At 35.3% G+C, this 19,475-nt stretch overlaps 1 protein-coding gene and 1 long non-coding RNA gene across 2 annotated transcripts in view; one reads left to right on the top strand and one right to left on the bottom strand.

Annotated features, from left to right (window-relative positions):
- The window catches only part of RSBN1L (round spermatid basic protein 1 like), a 69,050-nt gene that overhangs the window by 44,478 nt on the left and 5,097 nt on the right, over positions 1 to 19,475 (top strand). Inside the window, exons 4-6 of the mRNA XM_058725289.1 lie at positions 14,020 to 14,157; positions 15,912 to 16,054; positions 19,200 to 19,367. Of these exons, the coding sequence (XP_058581272.1) occupies positions 14,020 to 14,157; positions 15,912 to 16,054; positions 19,200 to 19,367 (449 nt within the window). The remainder of the gene's footprint in view (positions 1 to 14,019; positions 14,158 to 15,911; positions 16,055 to 19,199; positions 19,368 to 19,475) is intronic.
- On the bottom strand, positions 956 to 19,347 carry LOC131509497 (uncharacterized). The gene is made up of 2 exons (XR_009260537.1): positions 19,235 to 19,347; positions 956 to 1,360 (listed from the first exon to the last, which is right to left on the bottom strand). It is a non-coding gene; the product is annotated as an uncharacterized LOC131509497 (long non-coding RNA).

Genomic DNA, 19,475 nt, shown 5'->3' with positions numbered 1-19,475 from the left:
TTTTATGCTTGGCCTCTTGACTTCCAATCCCACTTATTTTCATTATATCACAAACTTTCTTGCTGCCATGCTATGCAAGTTTATTTCAGTAATCTTTCAAATGTCATAATACATTTGCTTTTCAAATAGCTCCCAAATACATTTTCTTTCAAATTAGGAATTTTTTATTAAACAAGAATTTTCATGTTACTGTGTAATAAGTGCTTTTGTTATGAATTAAAATGAGATACTGGGACTCATTAATTGTTCCACTGTGTGGCCAGGTTGTGGGTTGCGGGTCCTTGAAGAGCCACCTACCATTCATTTCCTATCCAGGGTTTTGGTATAATACATGTTACATAGAGGAAACGCTAGGCAGATGCTAGAGTTCTTGGTTACCAGCTGTGGCTCTCGCCCCTGTATGATCTGTCAGCTGCAAGGACAGGTTTTACCTCTTTAGCTTTATAGTTACTGGCAGGAAGCTGCCTATGCAAGGTCCATGTTTCACTGCCCCAAGATCCTCCAGATTGAGTCATTCCTGTGGTGTGGGGAAGAATATCCAGCAAAGAGCTACTTTGAACTACTCATTTGGTATTTCTTGTTTTTTTAAGAACGAGGTATCTGAGGAGCGCCTGGGTGGCCCAGTTTTGGTTAAATGTCTGACTTCAGCTCAGGTTATGATTTCATGGTCTGTGGTTTGAACCCTGCATCAGGCTCTGTGCTGACAGCTTGGAGCCTGGACCCTGCTTCATATTCTGTGTCTTCCTCTCTCTCTGCCCCTCCCAGGCTCATGCTCTGTCTCTCTCTCTCTCACTCAAAAATAAATAAAAACATTATTAAAAACAACAAAATGAGGAAACCAAGGAAGAAGTTGTTTGCTGCCGACTGGGGCAGGTAGCCTTGTGTTTGTTCTTAGGCGCTAGCTATCTGAAACTGAACGGAATCCAAAAGAGAGCAAATAGGAGAGAAATGAGTATACTTTTTGTAGCTTATTTTTATTTCTGGTTTCTTGATTCTTCCCAGTAAACCCCCATCTCTTAACCTAATTTGTGGTATCCCTCCAGGAAATTATTTAACCGTTTGTATAGGTTTTTATTTGGGAAAATGCTTTATGAATTACAAAGTTATAAACATGTATTTAGAGCTAAACCAGTTTATAACTTGAGCCTTTTCTTGTCCTGAATGTGAGAACCTCTCTTCAAAATTTAATTTGTAGTAATATCTTATAGTCATTGTAGTGAGTTGTGACTGGGTTAGTGTGAATAGCTGCTTGAACTCTGATGTGGGGTGGATGGAAAGAGAAGGGGTCTAGTCAGGGTCTTGCCATTTACCCACTGCGACACTAGCCTGCTACTTCAGCTCTTTGTCTCCGATTTCTCAGCTACAAAATAAGGATAATATTATTTAATTCACAAGGCTGTTGTTAGCAGTATTTCATAGACTACTAACAGGTTATACAAAGAGAGTTGTTATAGTGACTTAGTGCGATATTAAAATTTTCCATTTTGTTGAATAGGTGACAACTGACTTCTGAGTGAGGATTCTTAAAAGTGTGTTAATTTATGGTAGGGAGTTCAGCAAGTACTGAAGGTCAAAAATTACCACAAATGCTTTATATACAAATAAGGAGTTCACTGAATTATGATATATGCACACAATGGGATATTATTGAACCATAAAAAGGAATGAAATACAGATACTGTTACATAGTGTGGGTGAACCTTTAAAACATCATGCTGAGTGAAAGAAGCCAGTCACAAAAGGTCACATATTGTATGACTTCACTTACATGAAATACCCAGAATAGGTAAATCTATAGAAACAGCAGATTGGTAGCTGCCAAGACCTGGGGGAAAGGGAAAATTGGGAGTAACTGCTTAATGGACATGAGGTTTTCTTCCTTCCTCCCTCTCTCTCTCTTTCTCTCTCTCTCTTTCTCTCTCTCTCTTTCTTTCTTGCCTTTCCTTTATTGAGATTTTCAAAACTTTTTTTCTTAACTTTAATTTTTTTTTTTTTTTTTTAAGTAATCTCTGTGCCCAGTATGGGGCTTGAACTCACAACTCCAAGATCAAGAGTCACATGTTCCACTGACTGAACCAGCCAGGCACCCCTTTTATTGAGAATTTTAATTGCAATAATTGAGGTAGAACATTATGTTAGTTTTAGTGTATAACTTAATGATTCAATATCTGTATATATTGCAAAATGATGACCACAATAAATTAACAACCATCACACATAGTTGCAGATTTTTTTCTTGTGATGAGTGCTTTTAAGCTCTATTCTCTTAGCAACTTTTAAACATAAAATACAGTATTATTAATTACAGTCACCATGCTGAACATTGCATGCCGGTGACTTACTACTTATCTTATAATTGGCTTGCACCTTTTGACCACCTTCACCCTCTCTTACCCCCTCCCACCCCACTTCTGACAACCATCAATCTTTTATCTGGATCTATGAGCTTGGTTTTGTGTTTTAAGATTCCACATATAAGTGAGATCATACAGTATTTGTCTTTCTTTGTCTGAACTTATTTCAATATATAATACCTGCAAGGTCCATCTGGGTTGCTGGAATCATCAGGATTTCCTTCTTTGTTTAATGGCTAATACTCCATTGTATGCTTATATACACCTCATTTTCTTTATCCATTTATCCACAAATGGACACTTACATTGTGTCTTTTTCTGTGTCTTGGCTATTATAAATAATGCTGCAGTAACCATAGGGGTGCATCTGTCTACTCAAGACAGTAATTTCATTTCCATGAGATAAATACCCAGAAGTGAAATTGCTGAATCATACGATAGTTTTATTTTCCGTTTTTCATTAAAATGTTTGTAAAAGATAAACTTCTTTAAGCTTTTGTTAAATTGATTTTTTAAATAAACTTTTTATTGAAGTATATATATATATATATATATATACACACAGAATGCACACATTATAAATGCATAGCTTGATGAATCTTTACTAAATGAACACACCGAGATTTTAAAAAGTAGAATATTACTAGTAGCCAGAGCTTTCTCCAAATCCCTCTTTATCACTACTTTGCACCCCACCACCAGCACATACACAAGCACCCAGGCAACTACCTCCTGACTTCAAATATCACAGATAAATTTTGCCAGTTTTTGAACATTTCTGTGACAGAATCAAATAGTATGTGCATTGTTTTGTGTGGCTTCCTTCCTTTTATCTTTATGTTTGTGAGATTCATCTATCTTGTGTGTAGCAACAGTTTATTTTCTCATTGCTGTATGATATTCTGTTGTATGACCATACCACAATTTATTTGTTCTTTTTAATATGGATGAATATTTGAATTGTTTCCAGTTTGTGGCTATTACAGTAGGGGTGCTATGAATATTTTTGTACATGTGTTTTTGTGAGCCTATGTATTTGTTTTTGTTGGCTCTGTATATAAAATTAGAATTTCAGGATCAAAAAGTATGCACATGTTCAGCTTTACTAGATACTGCAGGTTTTCCAAAGTCATTGTACCAATGTACATTCCCACCAGCAGTGTACCACATCTTTGGCTACACTCAGTGGTGTCTGTCTTCCTCATTTTAGCCATTCTGGTAGCTGTGTAGTAGTATCTCATTGTAGTTTTAATTTGTATTTTCCTGATGACTAAGGAAGTCAAGTTCCTTTTTATCTAATTATTGTCCAATTGGATATCCTCTTTTTAAAAGTAACTAGTTTACTCTTTTGCACATTTCCCTACTGGCTTTTTTTTTCTTCATTGAGTTGTTGGAGTTTTTAATATATTGCGGATAGGATAAGAATCTTGTCAATTATATGTATTGCACATATATCCTCTTACTCGAAAAGGCTTGCCTTTTCACTCTTAAAGAGTGCTTTGATGACTAGAAGTTCTTAATTTAATGTAATCTAATTTATAAAGGTGTTTTTTTTTTTTTTTTTCCCATTTATGATTAGTGCTTTTTGTGTCCTGCTTAAGAAATCTCTGCCTAACCCAGGTCATTAATGTATTCTCTGAAGTTTTCTTCTGGAAGCTTTTATTCTTTTATCTTTTGCATTTAAATTTACAGTTCTTCTGAATAGATTTTTGTATATGATATAAGGTCACCATCAGGGTTCATATTTTTTCATATAAGTACTCAATGGACATGATCATTTATCGAAAAGGCACCCATTCCATGCTACATTGCAATGTCCTCTTAGCCATAAATCAGCTGAATCGTATATATGGTGTGCATTTCTGGGCTCTTTCCGATTTCCTTATTCTTTTTGTCTTAGTTGCTATAACTTTATAATATTTCTTGATATCTAGTAGAGTAAGTATTAATTTTGCTGTTCTTCAAGATTTTCTTGGCTCTTTAGATTTGCGTATAAACTCTATAGTTGTCAGATTCCACAAAAAATCTGCTTAGGATATTGATTGGGATTACATTGAAGTTGTAATTAAGTTTGGGTACAATTGATGTCTTTACAATTTTGAATCTTTCAGTCTGTGATCATGGTATTTTCCTTCATTAGTTTTTTATTTTCTCTCAATAATATTTTTTGGTTTTCATCCTACAGATCTTACACATCTTTTGAGATTCATTCCTAGGTATTTGAGGACTTCATTTTATTTATCACTGTTTTTGAGAACTTGGAAGTTCTGAGTACCTCTTAGAATATGACATTAACACTCATCTTGAGAAACTGAAAATATGTCTTGTACCTTATTTCTCTTTCAGCACCTTTCTTCCCTTTACCTATGGCATTATTGTGCAGCATGCTTATTAGTAGAATCATATAGTGAGGCTATATATTTTGGTGATGTCAAATGAATTAGCCTACATCCTGCCATGTGCATTTGTCTTCACCAAAAGAATTGGTTGAGATAACATTATTGGACTCATGCATGGTAGTATTCTACGGGAGGAAGAAAATGAGGTATCAGTGTTGGAATGTAGTTTCACTTAATATCAACCATAACAAAGACAGGGTGTGGGAAACAAAGCCAAATTCATGTTCTAGTTTGATGATTTGATCATGACCTCTCATTAACTAAGTTCAATAGGTTAGGTTTACTAGAACCTGGTATAGTTGAGAGATAATACTTTTTACAGAGCAGAGGAAAGAAAATCTATAGAGAAGTTTAAAATTTTGTAATTCACTATCCTTTAATTCCTCTTTCTGCCTTTTATATTCTGAAAAACCTCAGATTTAATCAAAACCAGTCCAAAAAGCAGTATTCAAAAGATCTAGAAACATGTGAGAAGAGATAATTGAATGAGTTCATAGAGAGGAAGTGTGCAAATCTAACCTTTACTGTTTTTCTTTAATCTTAGTTTGGAAAATGCACTTAGCAGCATTAAAGAAATTGTTGATAGGGACGCCTAGGTGGCTCAGTCATTTAAAGTGTCTGACTCTTGATTTTGACTCAGGTCATGATCTCACGGTTCATGAGATTGAGCCCCACATTGGGCTTTGCCCTTCAGTGCAGAGCCTGCTTGGGATTCTTTTTCCCTCCCTCTCTCTCTGCCCTACCCTGCTTGTGCTATGTGCGTGTGCGCTCTCTCACAAATAAATAAACTTTAAAAAATTTTAACAAAAGAAAAGAAATTCATGATAATGAGTATCTGTAATGAATTAGCACTATTTTTTAGTGGATAAAACAGTATAATAATGTTAAAATATATTTTATGTTTCCTTGTATTGTAGTATTGTACTGTGTGCAAATATTGAAACTTAAAATGTAAATAAAACCTCATCTGTTTCAACTTAAAATAGGTCCTCATATGCCCAAGTTTAGATCAGACCCAGAGAATTAATACTACCAGCAGGGCTGCTGTATATGCTGACATAAAATTGTTACTGCACCTATTCATAGTGCAACCTGATGGTCCTGACTACCAGTGGCTTGTGGAACCCAAACTAAGTCCATCCTCATGAGACTAGTTTGTTTCCTTATCTCCCTCCTTTCCTTCCCTCCCTTCTTCCTAATTTCCTTCCTCCCTGATTAAAATCTGATCAACCAAAATTCATTTGTCCTCAATTCTGTGGAAAGTAAAAGATGACAAATTATGTAACCATTCCTATGATCTTTATAGTGTTTATCTTTGTAATATTACTCTGTAGTTTTCACAAAAACTCATTTTTGCACCTGTTCAGCCTTTATCCTTGAAACGTGTTAATTTGAAATTTTTTGTGTATATGTGTGTGTGTATACACACAGTGCGCACGCACACACACACGGCAGTGACAGATGATCGAGACCTCCTAGTCTTTGAATTCTTTTGGTTTTAGAATTCTTTTTACTTGTGTAATTATGTTTTCTATCTTCATCTGTATCCTTGCAGGTTGCCTGAAAATTTTAAAGACCATGTAGAATTATAATGTTGTTTTAGTAGGTCATGTCATGTCAGTAGTGTTGTGGCTCTGAGGTTAGTGATATAATGTCAGTCAAAGTGTATGATAAAAGTCTTTTTGAGAACAGAAACATATATACATGGATTTTTGTTGTAAGTTAATAACCTGTCAGTTCTTTTGCTGCAGCAAACAAAACCTTCAAAACTTAATGGCTTAAAGTGATTTCTCACAATTCTTTGGGCTGTCTGGAGAGTTCTTAAGGTCTTTGTTGGGTTGGCTGGGGCTGAATGGCTTCATTCACGTGTCTGGTGATTGGCAGGTCAGTTGGTCTTAAGAGATCTTGCTTGAATGTCCAGTGGTTGTTGTGCTGTCACCTGGAGTGATGATCCCATTTCTCTCATCATCTAGCAGGTTAGCCTAGGCTCATACACATGGTGGCAGGTGCAGGACTCCACAGAGCAAAAAGAGGGCAATCCCTAGTGCACAAGCCTCTGCTTCTGTTGGGTTTGCTAATGTCTGTTGGCCAAAGGAAGTGAAATAGCCAGGCCCAGATTCACTTCTTGATGATAGGACTGGTGCAGTCATGTTGCTTAGAAGTGAGCACACAGGGGCGCCTGCGTGGCTCAGTCGGGTAAGTGTCCAACTTTGGCTCAGGTCGTGATCTCGAGATTCGTGAGTTTGAGCCCGGTGTTGGGTTCTGTGCTGACATTTCAGAGCCTGGAGCCTGTTTTGGGATTCTGTGTCTACCTGTCTGTCCCTCCCCCGCTTGCACTCTGTCTCTCCCTCAAAAATAAACAAACATTTAAAAAAAAGTTTAGGGGCGCCTGGGTGGCTTGGTCGGTTAAGCGTCCGACTTCAGCTCAGGTCATGATCTCACGGTCCGTGAGTTCGAGCCCCGCGTCGGGCTCTGTGCTGACCGCTCAGAGCCTGGAGCCTGTTTCAGATTCTGTGTCTCCCTCTCTCTCTGCCCCTCCTCTGTTCATGCTCTGTCTCTCTCTCTCTGTCTCAAAAATAAATAAACATTAAAAAAAAAAAGTTTAAAAAAGTGAGCATACATGCTTGGGAAGAATTTTTGGCCGTCATTTGCAATCTCCACATTTGTCCTCGTTTTTCTACCATCTCCATTTTGTTCAAATATTCATTTGATAGTAGGAAGACAAAAAGGCAAGTAAGACAGGAGTTTTATCTGTTAAGGTATAAATGAGGTTTCTTTCTTGTCACTCAGTATTTAATCAGCACATACTCTGAACACTGTAGTTGGAGCTGTGAGAATATGAAAACCAGAGCACTTATCTTCTGACCACCTTTCCCCTCCCCAAACTCTGAATCCTGGTTTTATTTCATCTTGGTTCTGAGTTGTTTGTATCAAATAACTTAGGTTACGATGTTAACTCATGATTAAATGGCTGGTACCTTAATAGTGAAAGTTCTTAAATCTGATCTGATTTGTTAAGCTTTGTCCCTCTGCAGAATGAGACAGTTAACATTTGTTGGCTTCTTGCTGGGGTCATTCACTGTTTTAGGCCAGTAAAAATGATTAGATATGCCATCTTTGAACCATTGGCTGCATTTGTATTAAAATTTTATTTTGACCATTTGTGCCTGTCCCATCTTCCTTGAATGCTTAGGAGCAGATCTATGCAAAACATTACTGTAGCAAGTGCCAGGTGCTCTAAATGAGAAAGGGGACTTTTTCCTTTATTGTACTGTTTTAAAAATGAATAATGATATTTTTATCCTAATTTTAGTTGAAGTTACATGGATATTTTTGAAATAGAATGTTGACTAAATGTCATTACCTGTTAGATTTTGATTTGAAAGGATATGCCAGATGTGATGGGGAATGGCTCCCCCTTGTGGCACACTCATTTATGTTAGATTTTAGATTTGCCTCAGTAAGAATGGGATGAGCTTTTTTTTTTTTTTAAATAAGACTTTCCCTCTCCTTCCCCCTCTCCCCTCAAAACACCCAGCAGAATTGACAGCCTCTTCTGCCCTCACCCCCTAAATTTTTGGTTCTGATAACTATCCTGTTTTTGTGTTTTCTTCAGATTGATGATGATACTAGCTAGCTAGGAACATTTGTAATATCTTCTGTATTTATTATGGCTCACTATTATTCTGTGGAACCATTACTATCTCAGGATGTTGGTAGGCATGCTAAAACAAGTATGAGAAAAACTGGTTTTGAAGCCAGAATAGTTTGTGTAAGGCTGGGTCAAATAAGTTATGTTTACCTTGAGACCTCACAGAAATGCTAATAGTCCCTGTGTGTGATAAACCTCCCACATGGAAGAGTTTCCGAAATTTATTGGACTGTATAGAATCCTCTTTGCAGGAGCTGGCATATCAAGAAACATATTTTAGGAAGCAGCAAGTTGTTTCAAATGAGTCATTCTTCATGTTTTTTTTTTTGAATTACTTATTACCATATTTGCTTCTTCCCTTGTAGCCATTTTTATACATAAAATAAAACAGTTTTGAGTCCTACAGATTTATTTTTGGCTGTGTTTTTCTTGTCAGAAAGTCTACCTTTTTTCTTTTTGTAAGCAGGCCGACCTCAGAATCATAAGGTCTCCTTTTTGTTCATTTATTTTAAAGATTACTTTTCATGAGGAATAATGAATAGGATTTCGGTTTAAACATGATTTAATTAAACAGTTCATTTCTTGTTAACCAGAACTTCTTAGATTTTGTTTTTGACACTTAAACAGGCATTGGGTACAAGAAGTTTCCTATTCCTGATTTTTCTTTCCCTTTATAACATTTATAAAGAATATGAGAGGGGAAAGGTAAACATGCAATCATGATGGTGGTAGGTTTTGCGGGGGGGTGGGGGGGCGGTGGTGAAGGGAGCTATAGGGAGGAGATTTAGATTAAAAATATTCCATCTGCTTCTAACAGGCACTTTTTAAAGATGAGCTTAATTTAACTATTTAAATATAAGCAAAAATGTCATTTCTATCTTTTATTGTGTTGTCTTTTGAGTGTACCTAAATTGAGAGGAAAAATATGTGTACTCTTGGTAACAATGCATTTTTCTTTCAGCATATAGGATTTGTTTTAAAGCAGTGACACGTTTTGATATTTTCTAGTAAACTTTTTAACTGCATCAGAAAACTGATGGCTTGACTACTGTTTACTGAAGTGAGTCAAAGCAAATAAAGTAATCTCATATCCAGTGTCATCAGGATGTGATATTTTTCAGATAGGTGGTTTTTCTAGATAATGGAAGCCCATAGTTTTAGGTACCAAGATTTTAATGAAAATACCCTTTTTAAAAGCATATGCAATACAATTTAACTCTGTTTTCAGTCTAGGTTTGTCAGTCTGATGCTCTAATGCATGCTAGGGGAGTTGCAAATATGTATGCCTGCTTCTTGTCACCACTCCCCACTTCACATTTGTGATTTCTTATCCTTTATGATTTTAGAGATTAGTTAGGATTGTGCCTAATGTAGAAACATACGTCAGAAGAGACCCTTTTATGAGTCATGGTTTTATGGCATTTATTTTGGCTCTCCAGAGATTCTTTAGAACCTTACCTGTTTCCTCCCCCTCAACCCCCACTGCCCTTTAGTTACAATTGTTAAATAGATGATTTTTGGAGAGTTGAAGCTTTTTATCTTATGATATTGTAGGTTTAATTTCATTCCATGTAAGAATAGATATTTGCTATGTAGTATTGCAGTAAAATAGGTGTCCTCTAAATCAAGAGGTACTTACATTTTTTTGTGAAAGGTGTGTGGATCATATTCTTACATTTTGTTGTAACCACTTAAGTGCCATCTGTATATTTTATCAAGAGATGCATACTTTTTGAATTTGAATGCATTATTATGTGTAATATGCCATGTTTAAAACATTAAATTAGTGATTCCGACTAATTTAGTCTATGTTTGAATATTGGGTTATGAAATTACAAAGTTAAGTGGTATATAATTAAAAGTTATATTACAGTGTATTTTAAAAGATTGCTTTCACAAAATTACTTTTGTGAGATTTTGTAAGTAAGATTTTGATGACTTCAGTTTAATTTTTAAAATTTAGTTTTAAATTTAAATATATTTGTATCCATCGTATTGAGTTATCAGAGTGTTATCTTTAATATTTGGAGAATAAATGTTTTAGAAGAAAATTACTGTTTTGTTTTTGAACATGATAGATAAGTATACATAGTTTATATAAAGACCATACTTTTAGTAGAATTTACCTGTGTGGTTTTAATAGTAGACAAATAGGATGTATTTTACAGTTTTAGCACATTTTGGTGAAAAGGAGAGAGACCTGTACTTTTATTATAGCAAATTATGTATATAAGTAAATTTCATATATAATATGTATGTATTTTGCCATGAGGTGACAAGAACTATAAAGATTCAGATACAATATTTAAGATTATTAGCGGACGACTAGAGTCTATATTACTTTACTCTTGAAAATTTAGTTTTTCCCAATTATCTTTTGAAATATTTATGACTTATAATAGGACCATATTTTAAAACATCATCAAAAGATATAGCCTCTTTTTAGGTGGCCTCAAAATAGAAATGGTGGGAGGGGGACTCAAGTTTGTTCTAATTTATTTAATGTATTATGTTAAAGTTTTTAATAGTTTTTAATTAGTCTGTACTAATTTAGATGTGTTTCGTTTTAGTATATGTGCTGCCAAAGCGAGCACGTTTCATTTTAGTTTTAAACAAACAACAACGTTTATAACTTAGAAATTAATGTAAAGGTAATTTGAATGAAATGAGATGACTAGGTCAGTATGTTCCTTTCAATTAATAATCATTCTAGGCTAAGATAACATCTGGTTAACATCTGGTTAAGTCAGTTAGTGAAGTACTTAAGTTATAAGATAAGACATTATCATTTGTCTTTAATATTATCATCCAAGAAGCTTTACCCATTTTTTCAGTTACTAAATGATACATTTTTACTTAACATTTAAACACAGAAATTATACTCTTAAGAGGGCTGAATGTTAAATTTGTTAGTAATTAGTTCTGGTTTTCTGATTACTGTATTTATCTCATCTTCTCTATAGTTTAATAATGCTTTTAGTAGGTTTTTGTTTTTTTTGTAGGATGGAAGCAATTTGAATTGCATGGCAACTGCTAGGTAGAACTCAGAAAACTACCTCAGTTATTTGCGAAAAAAATTATTTCAAGTATAGTAAGACCTGTTTTTACCTATTACATAAATTGTTATGATTTCATATTTACATTTTCTCAGAGAAGATTATCTTTGATTCCTAACATTCACATTAAAGAGCATTCTTTCTTGGTGTTATCTTTTATATGCACACATTTAATTTTTGCACTTGGAAAGAAAGTCCAGTGGACCATCCACCCATTTGACTTTTCTTGAAAAGTATGTTCAAAGTGCCCATTTCTTTAGGGGAGCTCATAAATTGAGTTGTGCTTAGTATTTTAGGAGAATTTGATTGTTGAAGATTCCTCCTTCCCAAATTATTTAGTTGATCATTGAGTCACTGCCCCAATTATTCAGTTGATTGTTGTTGATATCGTGATGTCGTAGAATGAACAAGCTGGGTGGCAAAGACTTCCTTGATTTTGGCTTTGTTAGTACTAGTTAATAATTAGAAAAGTTTTTTTAATGTTTTATTTATTTTTGAGAGAGACAGAGGGAGACAGAGGGCGAGTGGGGGAGGGGCAGAGAGAGAGGGAGAGACAGAATCCAAAGCAGGCTCCAGGCTCTGTGCTTATCAGCACAGAGCCCGAGGAGGGACTTGAACTCACAAACTGTGAGATCATGACCTGAGCCGAAGTCAGACGCTTAACCTAAGACTTAGCCACCCAGGCGCCCCAGAACTAGTTAATGATTTAGACGAGTTATCTGAGTTAAACAAATTAAGGAGATTTGAGGCACAGAAATTTGGTTTGAAGTGGAAATATTATTATCTTACTGTGACTTTTACAGGTCAAATAATGTATTTCAAAGCACTTGGAAAACTTGAGTTTTGCACTCTAAGTCTGATTTCACTGAATGGCCATGAGGTCTGTTAATACAATCATATGCAGATCCAAAACTGAAGCCACAAACTCAGAATCACCTAATAGAATTAATGTTATGTCTGTTCTGGTAAATTTGCTTAATTTTGAATTGATAATAACCTTTAGCTTTGTTAGACTACATTACAGAATGCACACTGATGACTAATTTTCTTGTGGTACTGTTAGTACATGTAACCATCTAGAACCTCTAGAGTACAGTCAGATCTTAACATTTAGCTCTCTCAGTATTGAAGATGCTAAGAACTTTTGGGATACAGGAAAAAAGATGAAGTCATGAGTACAAAATGGGGACACAGAACTTCCAATTTTTTTTTAACTTGAGGATTGGAAGAGTGTGTTATGGTTCTAAGAAGTGAATTTTTGACAGTTAATCAAAACTTAAACTTGGAATTCTGGTAAATAAACTTATTAAGGAATTAACGTATCGTTGTTAATTGCTTTTGCTGATTATAATAAAAATGAAGTGAAATTCTCTAGTATTTGAGTCAAATTAATCTATTGTGATGGAATTTTTGTCATTTTTTTTTTTTTTAATATGGGGGTGGAGGGCTTACATTCTTGGGTACATAAGACTATCTGAGCCATCTGTGATAATAGGAATTTGATTTGTGATGTGAATATCTTTTAAGAGTGTATCCATGATGTGACAAAAGCCTAACCATTCCAGGTTTGCCTCTTGAGATATATAGGACTTTGAATTTTAAAACTGCCATAGACCCAGGCAAAGTGAGATACTTTGATCTCCCTAAATTTAGTGCCCACCAAAGCTAATCCAGAGATGAAAAAGATAATTAGGATTTTGCTTAAAGTTTATGAAAGGAAGTTGTTTTGCCTTATAAAGATTTTTGTTTACTCCCATTAGGATATGAAATGGCATAGATTTCTTTGCAGGATTTAAATGTGCTTGTCAGAATTCAAGTACCAAGATTCTTGAGGTGTGGGTTGTTTTACTTCACTTGATACTCAAATGCCGCCCATTTGCTAGCATTGTGCAGGTGGCTTTATAGCTTTATATAATTGTTAAGTGTTCTTCAGCAATCTGAGGTAAATCATTCCACTTAAGGAAACTAAAACTCAAGGAATTTATGTGATTTCTGAAGGTCACATAGCTGGTAGATAGCAAAGGTAGAGTTGGACCTAGGACTCCAGATTCTCAATCTCTAGTAGTTTTTATCAGAGTTAATCATAAAAATAAACTGGATCCTAGGTAATAATGTATGATCTAGAAGGGAAAATCATTCCTGGTGGCCTTTCAGACATATAAACCACTGGTATTGGATAAATGTAACATTTCAGGGGGAAATTCCAATAAAAAGATATGAGGCATTTAGGAAAAACTGGTATACAACTTTTTAATATAATTTAATTGGCCTTATAGATCATATAATTAACTGTATTGTGAGAAGTTTGTGTCTAGAATTATGCTGTTGATCTCATCTGTGGTTTTATAAGCAGTGTGTAGGAATAGCTAGAGAAGGTAAAATAGCTTGCCTTAGTATGGATTTTTTTTCATGCTTTTTTTTTTTTTCTTTGAGGCTTTTGTTTTGTTTTGCTTACCTCACATTATGTTCTCATGTTCTCAGACAGTATAATTTAGTGTTACAGAATGATAGTAAACATTATCTTATGTGTAACTTTTAATTAAATCCATATCCTTCAGGTAAAAAGAACATATTCTCACGGTACTTACAGAGCTGGCCCAATGCGACAGATCAGCTTGGTGGGAGCAGTTGATGAAGAAGTGGGAGATTACTTCCCTGAGTTCCTTGACATGTTGGAAGATTCACCATTTTTAAAAGTAAGAGAAAACAGTATCAAGCAGTCTAAATCGTGGGTGTCACTTTCACACTATGGGTGACACAAATCATCGTTGTTTCAGAAATAGAATTTTTGTGTAGTGTGTGTGCACGTGACCTCTCAGGTACTGATTATAATGGCAGAGCTAAGTGGTGGACCAGAGTAACATTTGCCTGTTGCTCCCACTTGAGGAAATTAGGTTCCATCTGTTTGTCAACTTTGTATCAACTGAGTACCAGAGGATTTAAAGTACAGGAAGGATGCCTACAAATTAAGTGTTTAGGACAAAGTAATGGCAGTTTGGCATTGTGGAAAACTGGCTTGGGAGATTATAGCTCTGTATTTCAATCTTGGCTCTACTTGCCTGGGATGGGCAGGCCATTTAAACTTTCTGGACTTCAGTTTCCTCATCCATAAAACATTGCATTTAGACTATGTGGCTTTAAGGCCCTTTTAAATTTTTTAAATGATTACTAGCCAGATTTATTTTTTCAATAATCTCTGCATTCTAGAAAATATTTCTTCTTGTGGGCTGCTGGGACTGTCCCACCGAGAGAGAAATTTCTGAGCTGTGTAGTTCTTTCATCAGTAATTTAAAGGTCAGAATATGACAGGATCCCTTTATCTCTAATATTTGCTACATAATTCGCTGTAGATCGTTCTTTTTTCACTTTCTTGTTCCATTTTCTAATCTATGTGTGTATGCATATCTTTTCTAACTTTTTCACTCCATTCCATTCCCCTTATATTTTTTTTATTCCTTTACTAGTGAAATCATGGAATTTGATTGCATTTATTTTGAGTGGTATTTTTAAAATGCGTAATTTAGGGGTGCCCAGGTGGCTTACTTGCTTGAGCATCCGACTCAGTTTTAGCCCAGTTCGTGATCTCACAGGTCGTGAGTTTGAGCCCCGTGTCAGGCTGTGCGCTGAGCTTGGAGCCTGCTTGGAATTCTCTCTCTCTCCCTCTCTACTCTCCTTCTCTCGTTCTGTCTCAAAATAAACTGTAAATTAAAAAATATATATACCATTATTTAAACATCATTGTTTCAGATTTTAATTTTAAAGGCAAATGAGCTAAATGCATTCTTTCAGGGGAAATTTCATGTGACAATCCTCCCCTTTCTTGGAAATGATAGGATAAATGTTTGTTGTTTTTTTTTTTTTTAATACCATTTTCACCATTCCCAGGACAATGGCCCTTAGACATTTTTTTTCTCTCTTTTCTTTAAAAAAAAAAAAAAAAAAAAAAAGTTGCTTTTAGACCAGCAGCCTCTTCAAGCAACTACTAAACAGAAATAAGTTTTGACTTTGGTTTTCCTTTTCGTTTTGTTAGGTTTTGATGATAATTATTCATAGAGGTATCTTTTTTTTTTTTTTAGATGCCTAGTTTTTATAACTCAGTTCATTTTTATGGATTCTCATGGAGAACACTTGCTTATTTTGCCGGCTTATTAACATCATATGACCCTTTTATTTGGTAGGAGGAATAACAGATGATGAATGTAGTAAATCATATTCTGCCAGGGTTAGAGGAGAGAACCATCTGAGAATAATTACTCTTGATATGTTTGAAATAGAATTTTTTGAAGGAAAATGTATAAATACATAGGAATATATTCAATATAGGTATGTGTTTTAAATGTATAAGTATAAAGGTATATATGAAAGTTTGTCAAGGGGGCAGTATTCTTTAATGTATATTGGAAGATGCATTTTGAAAATAATTGGTTTCTGTGTAACTCTTTGCCTCTAGTGTACACTGCCATGGGGGACACTATCTAGTCTAAAATTAGAGAGTCGAAAAGACAGTGATGATGGTCCCATCATGTGGGTGCGCCCAGGAGAACAAATGATCCCTGTGGCCGATATGCCAAAGTCACCTTTCAAAAGGAAAAGGTATGTTGAATACAAATTTTTATTGCCAGGGATAGATGTCTGTACACTGGGTGTGTGTGTGTGTGTGTGTGTGTGTGTGTGTGTGTGTGTGTGTGTGTTTGTTGGAAATTGGAGAAAGAAGGAAGGGAAGGTTTAGAGCATACTTTAAATGTAAATTCAAAAATGGCTACACGTGCTGATTAATTTTTTTTTATAAAATATCAAATATAAATGAGGCTTGAGTAATGTAGGCAAATTACAATAAATTGTAAGTAGGAATGGGAAAAAATGTCATTCACAACAAATACATTATAAACTATTTTGGAATAAATTTAATAAGAAATATTCAGAACCCATATTAAGAAAACTAAAACATCTCCTGGAGGATATAAAATAATAACCTAAATAAATGGAAAACCCTACTGTGTTCTAGATTGGATAAAAATGAGTGTCTTTTGAAATTTTTTTATTTATTTTTTTTTTTTTTAAAGTTTTTTAATTTATTTTTGGGACAGAGAGAGACAGAGCATGAACGGGGGAGGGGCAGAGAGAGAGAGGGAGACACAGAATCGGAAACAGGCTCCAGACTCCGAGCCATCAGCCCAGAGCCTGACGCGGGGCTCGAACTCATGGACCGCGAGATCGTGACCTGGCTGAAGTCGGACGCTTAACCGACTGCGCCACCCAGGCGCCCCAAGTGTCTTTTGAAATTTTTAGCATTCCAGTTGGACTCACACTTCCAGCACTGGATTTAATGATTTTAAAGTTCAGAAGGAAGGATAAGTAAAGTCAACAAATTTCCAAGAAAACTGTGAAAGAGAAGATAAGTGAGGGGGCCTTGTATTACTCGATATTAAAAATTATTGTAAAGCTCAAAAACATCACTGGAATACAATAAGTATCCAAATAGATCAAAATATGTTGAGACCTTAATGTATGAGATGGATGGGAAAAGGAAGATTTATTTAATGAGTAATGCTGGCATAATTGAAGTCCATTTGAAAGAAAACAAAACCATAGCCCTTATCTCAAACCCTTATCAAGAAGTCAGATTTGAACATAATAGATAAAAAATTAAAAGAATAAAAACTTTAAACCTAGGAGTAGGTTTAAATAAGATAGAATAAGATAGAAAATAAGAAAGAAAATAAGATAGAAATAAGATAGAAAATAAGATAGAAATAAGATAGAAATACTATCTAGTATTATCTAGTATAATAGTAATACTATTTGTGAGAAAAAAGACATGAACAACAAAGTTCAAAACCATGATAGACTGGACTAAAACATTTATATTGTGTGCCAGACTAAAGTTAATATACAAAAAGCATTCCCAAATTCACAACAAAAATGTAACACAACCCAGTAGAAAAATAGGCTTCAGCCAGTTACATTAAAAGAATCATGAGATAGTATTTCTACCTATTACATTGGCAAAAAAAAAGTATTAGAGGCTGGGAGGTATGAGGAAACAGAACCATTTATATATTGTTGGTAGAAAGGTGAGCTGCTATAATCATTCTGTGAAAGTAATTTAACAATAGCTCATGAAGTTTAATGCATATATACTATTTGATCCAGCACTACTACTTTTGGGAATCTGTCCTAAGAAATGAAATCACCAAAGGTAAATGTATAAGAATGTTAATTTCAGCATTCTTTGTGGTGAGAAATAGACTGTGAAAGCCTCTCCCCAGAACAGTGCAGATATAAACAGAATTTTACATGTGATTTACGGGAGTTCACCAGCCCTCTGAGGAAACTGCCTGCCCTCAGGGATTAGAATCCATGTATATGTGATGATTGTATATCATGTAGTAGTCTGACCAACTAATAACAATATTGCCCAAGGCACTGTGCTAAATGTTTCATATAAAGTTTTAATTCATTAGAATGTGGTGTTAATGACACTAGAATTGTAGGCTTGAAAGCCTGTTAGCTTTCCACAGGAATTATCATCTAGCTTTCTGGCACCTGTAGAACATAGTCACAAAAGGCAAAAAAGTATGTTGTAGCATCACGTGTGTGTGTGTGTGTGTGTGTGTGTGTGTGTGTTGTAATACAAGAGTGCACAAAGAGCAGTGGTAGTAGAGATGGACAGTGGGAAATTAGAGAACTAATAAGAAAGAGTGATTCTAGGGGTTAAGTCTAGGATGAGAGGAGAAAATTATGGGGGCAATCTGGATTTGTCTCTGAAAGCAACAGAAAACCACATAGGAAGATAAACAAGATGATGACTCCCAAAGAAATTGTTCTCACCCTTTTCCCCTTTTGCAGCAAAATTAGAGGGGTTTTGCATTGAATGAGACTAAGTAGCAGCTTCTGTATGCTTATCTAAGTGAGCCATAGGGGAATGCAGGTGGATGTCCTTTAAGAGGGAGCTAAGGTTTTCCTTTCTGCCTCCAATAAATCATGCATGTTTTGTGGAAGTACTTACTACTTGGTATTTTCTTCCTATTTATTTGTTAGTCTTTCTCCACTGGAATATCAACTCCTATGAAAGTAGGGAACTTGTCTGTTTTATTCACTACTGTCTTGTTCACTAGCTGCAGTGCCTAGATAGCACCTAATATACAGTAGGTATTCTATTAATATTAATTAACCCATTTTTGAAAGTTACCTGTTTGTTCCAGATAATATATCTTACATTAGCCACGTGATTTGAATGAGGGGCATGGTTCTACAGATAAGACCCAAACCTCAGGTAAAGATTCTGGAAGGGAACCTGGGTAAACCACAACATCTATGATTTAGTTGTTTATCTACCTTACAGTGGCCACTTTTGTGAAGACTGTTAGAAAAAGGAGGGGATTATATGCATTTTTGTTTGTACTTGTTCATTTTAAAAAATAGAACTTGATTTGGGAACAGGTGATGTAAAATTTCCTTTTGTCTGAATTATGTAATTACTAAATCCTTGATGGCAGTTAAGCCTCAGGACATCAATACAAATGTTTGAAGGCGATTAAGCTTTAATACGTAGGCCAGCCTCTTTCCCCACCTCCTCTATTTATCTTCCTTCCTTCCTTCCTTCCTTCCTTCCTTCCTTCCTTCCTTCCTTCCTTCCTTCCTCCCTCCCTCCCTCCCTCCCTCCCTCCCTCCCTCCCTCCCTCCCTCCCTTCCTTCCTTCCTTCCTACCTGTCTATCTTTGATTTTATTTTAACAGAACTACCAATGAAATAAAAAACCTGCAGTACCTACCTCGAACCAGTGAGCCCCGTGAGATGCTCTTTGAAGACAGGACAAGAGCCCATGCAGATCATATAGGACAAGGTTTTGAACGACAGACTACAGCTGCTGTTGGAGTGTTGAAGGCTGTGCACTGTGGAGAGTGGTATGTATTAACTACTGCTTTTTCTTTTCTTTTTCTTTTTTTTTGACTGCTGCTATTTTAATGAAAGGTTTTTGGGTTCTAAAATTTTTCTTGGGAAGTTTCTCAGTA

This window comes from Neofelis nebulosa, chromosome 4 (genome assembly GCF_028018385.1).
Source record: "Neofelis nebulosa isolate mNeoNeb1 chromosome 4, mNeoNeb1.pri, whole genome shotgun sequence".
NCBI lineage: Eukaryota > Metazoa > Chordata > Mammalia > Carnivora > Felidae > Neofelis > Neofelis nebulosa.
The sequence above is the reverse complement of the archived record's forward strand: the minus strand, read 5'-3'. Positions and strand labels throughout refer to the sequence as shown.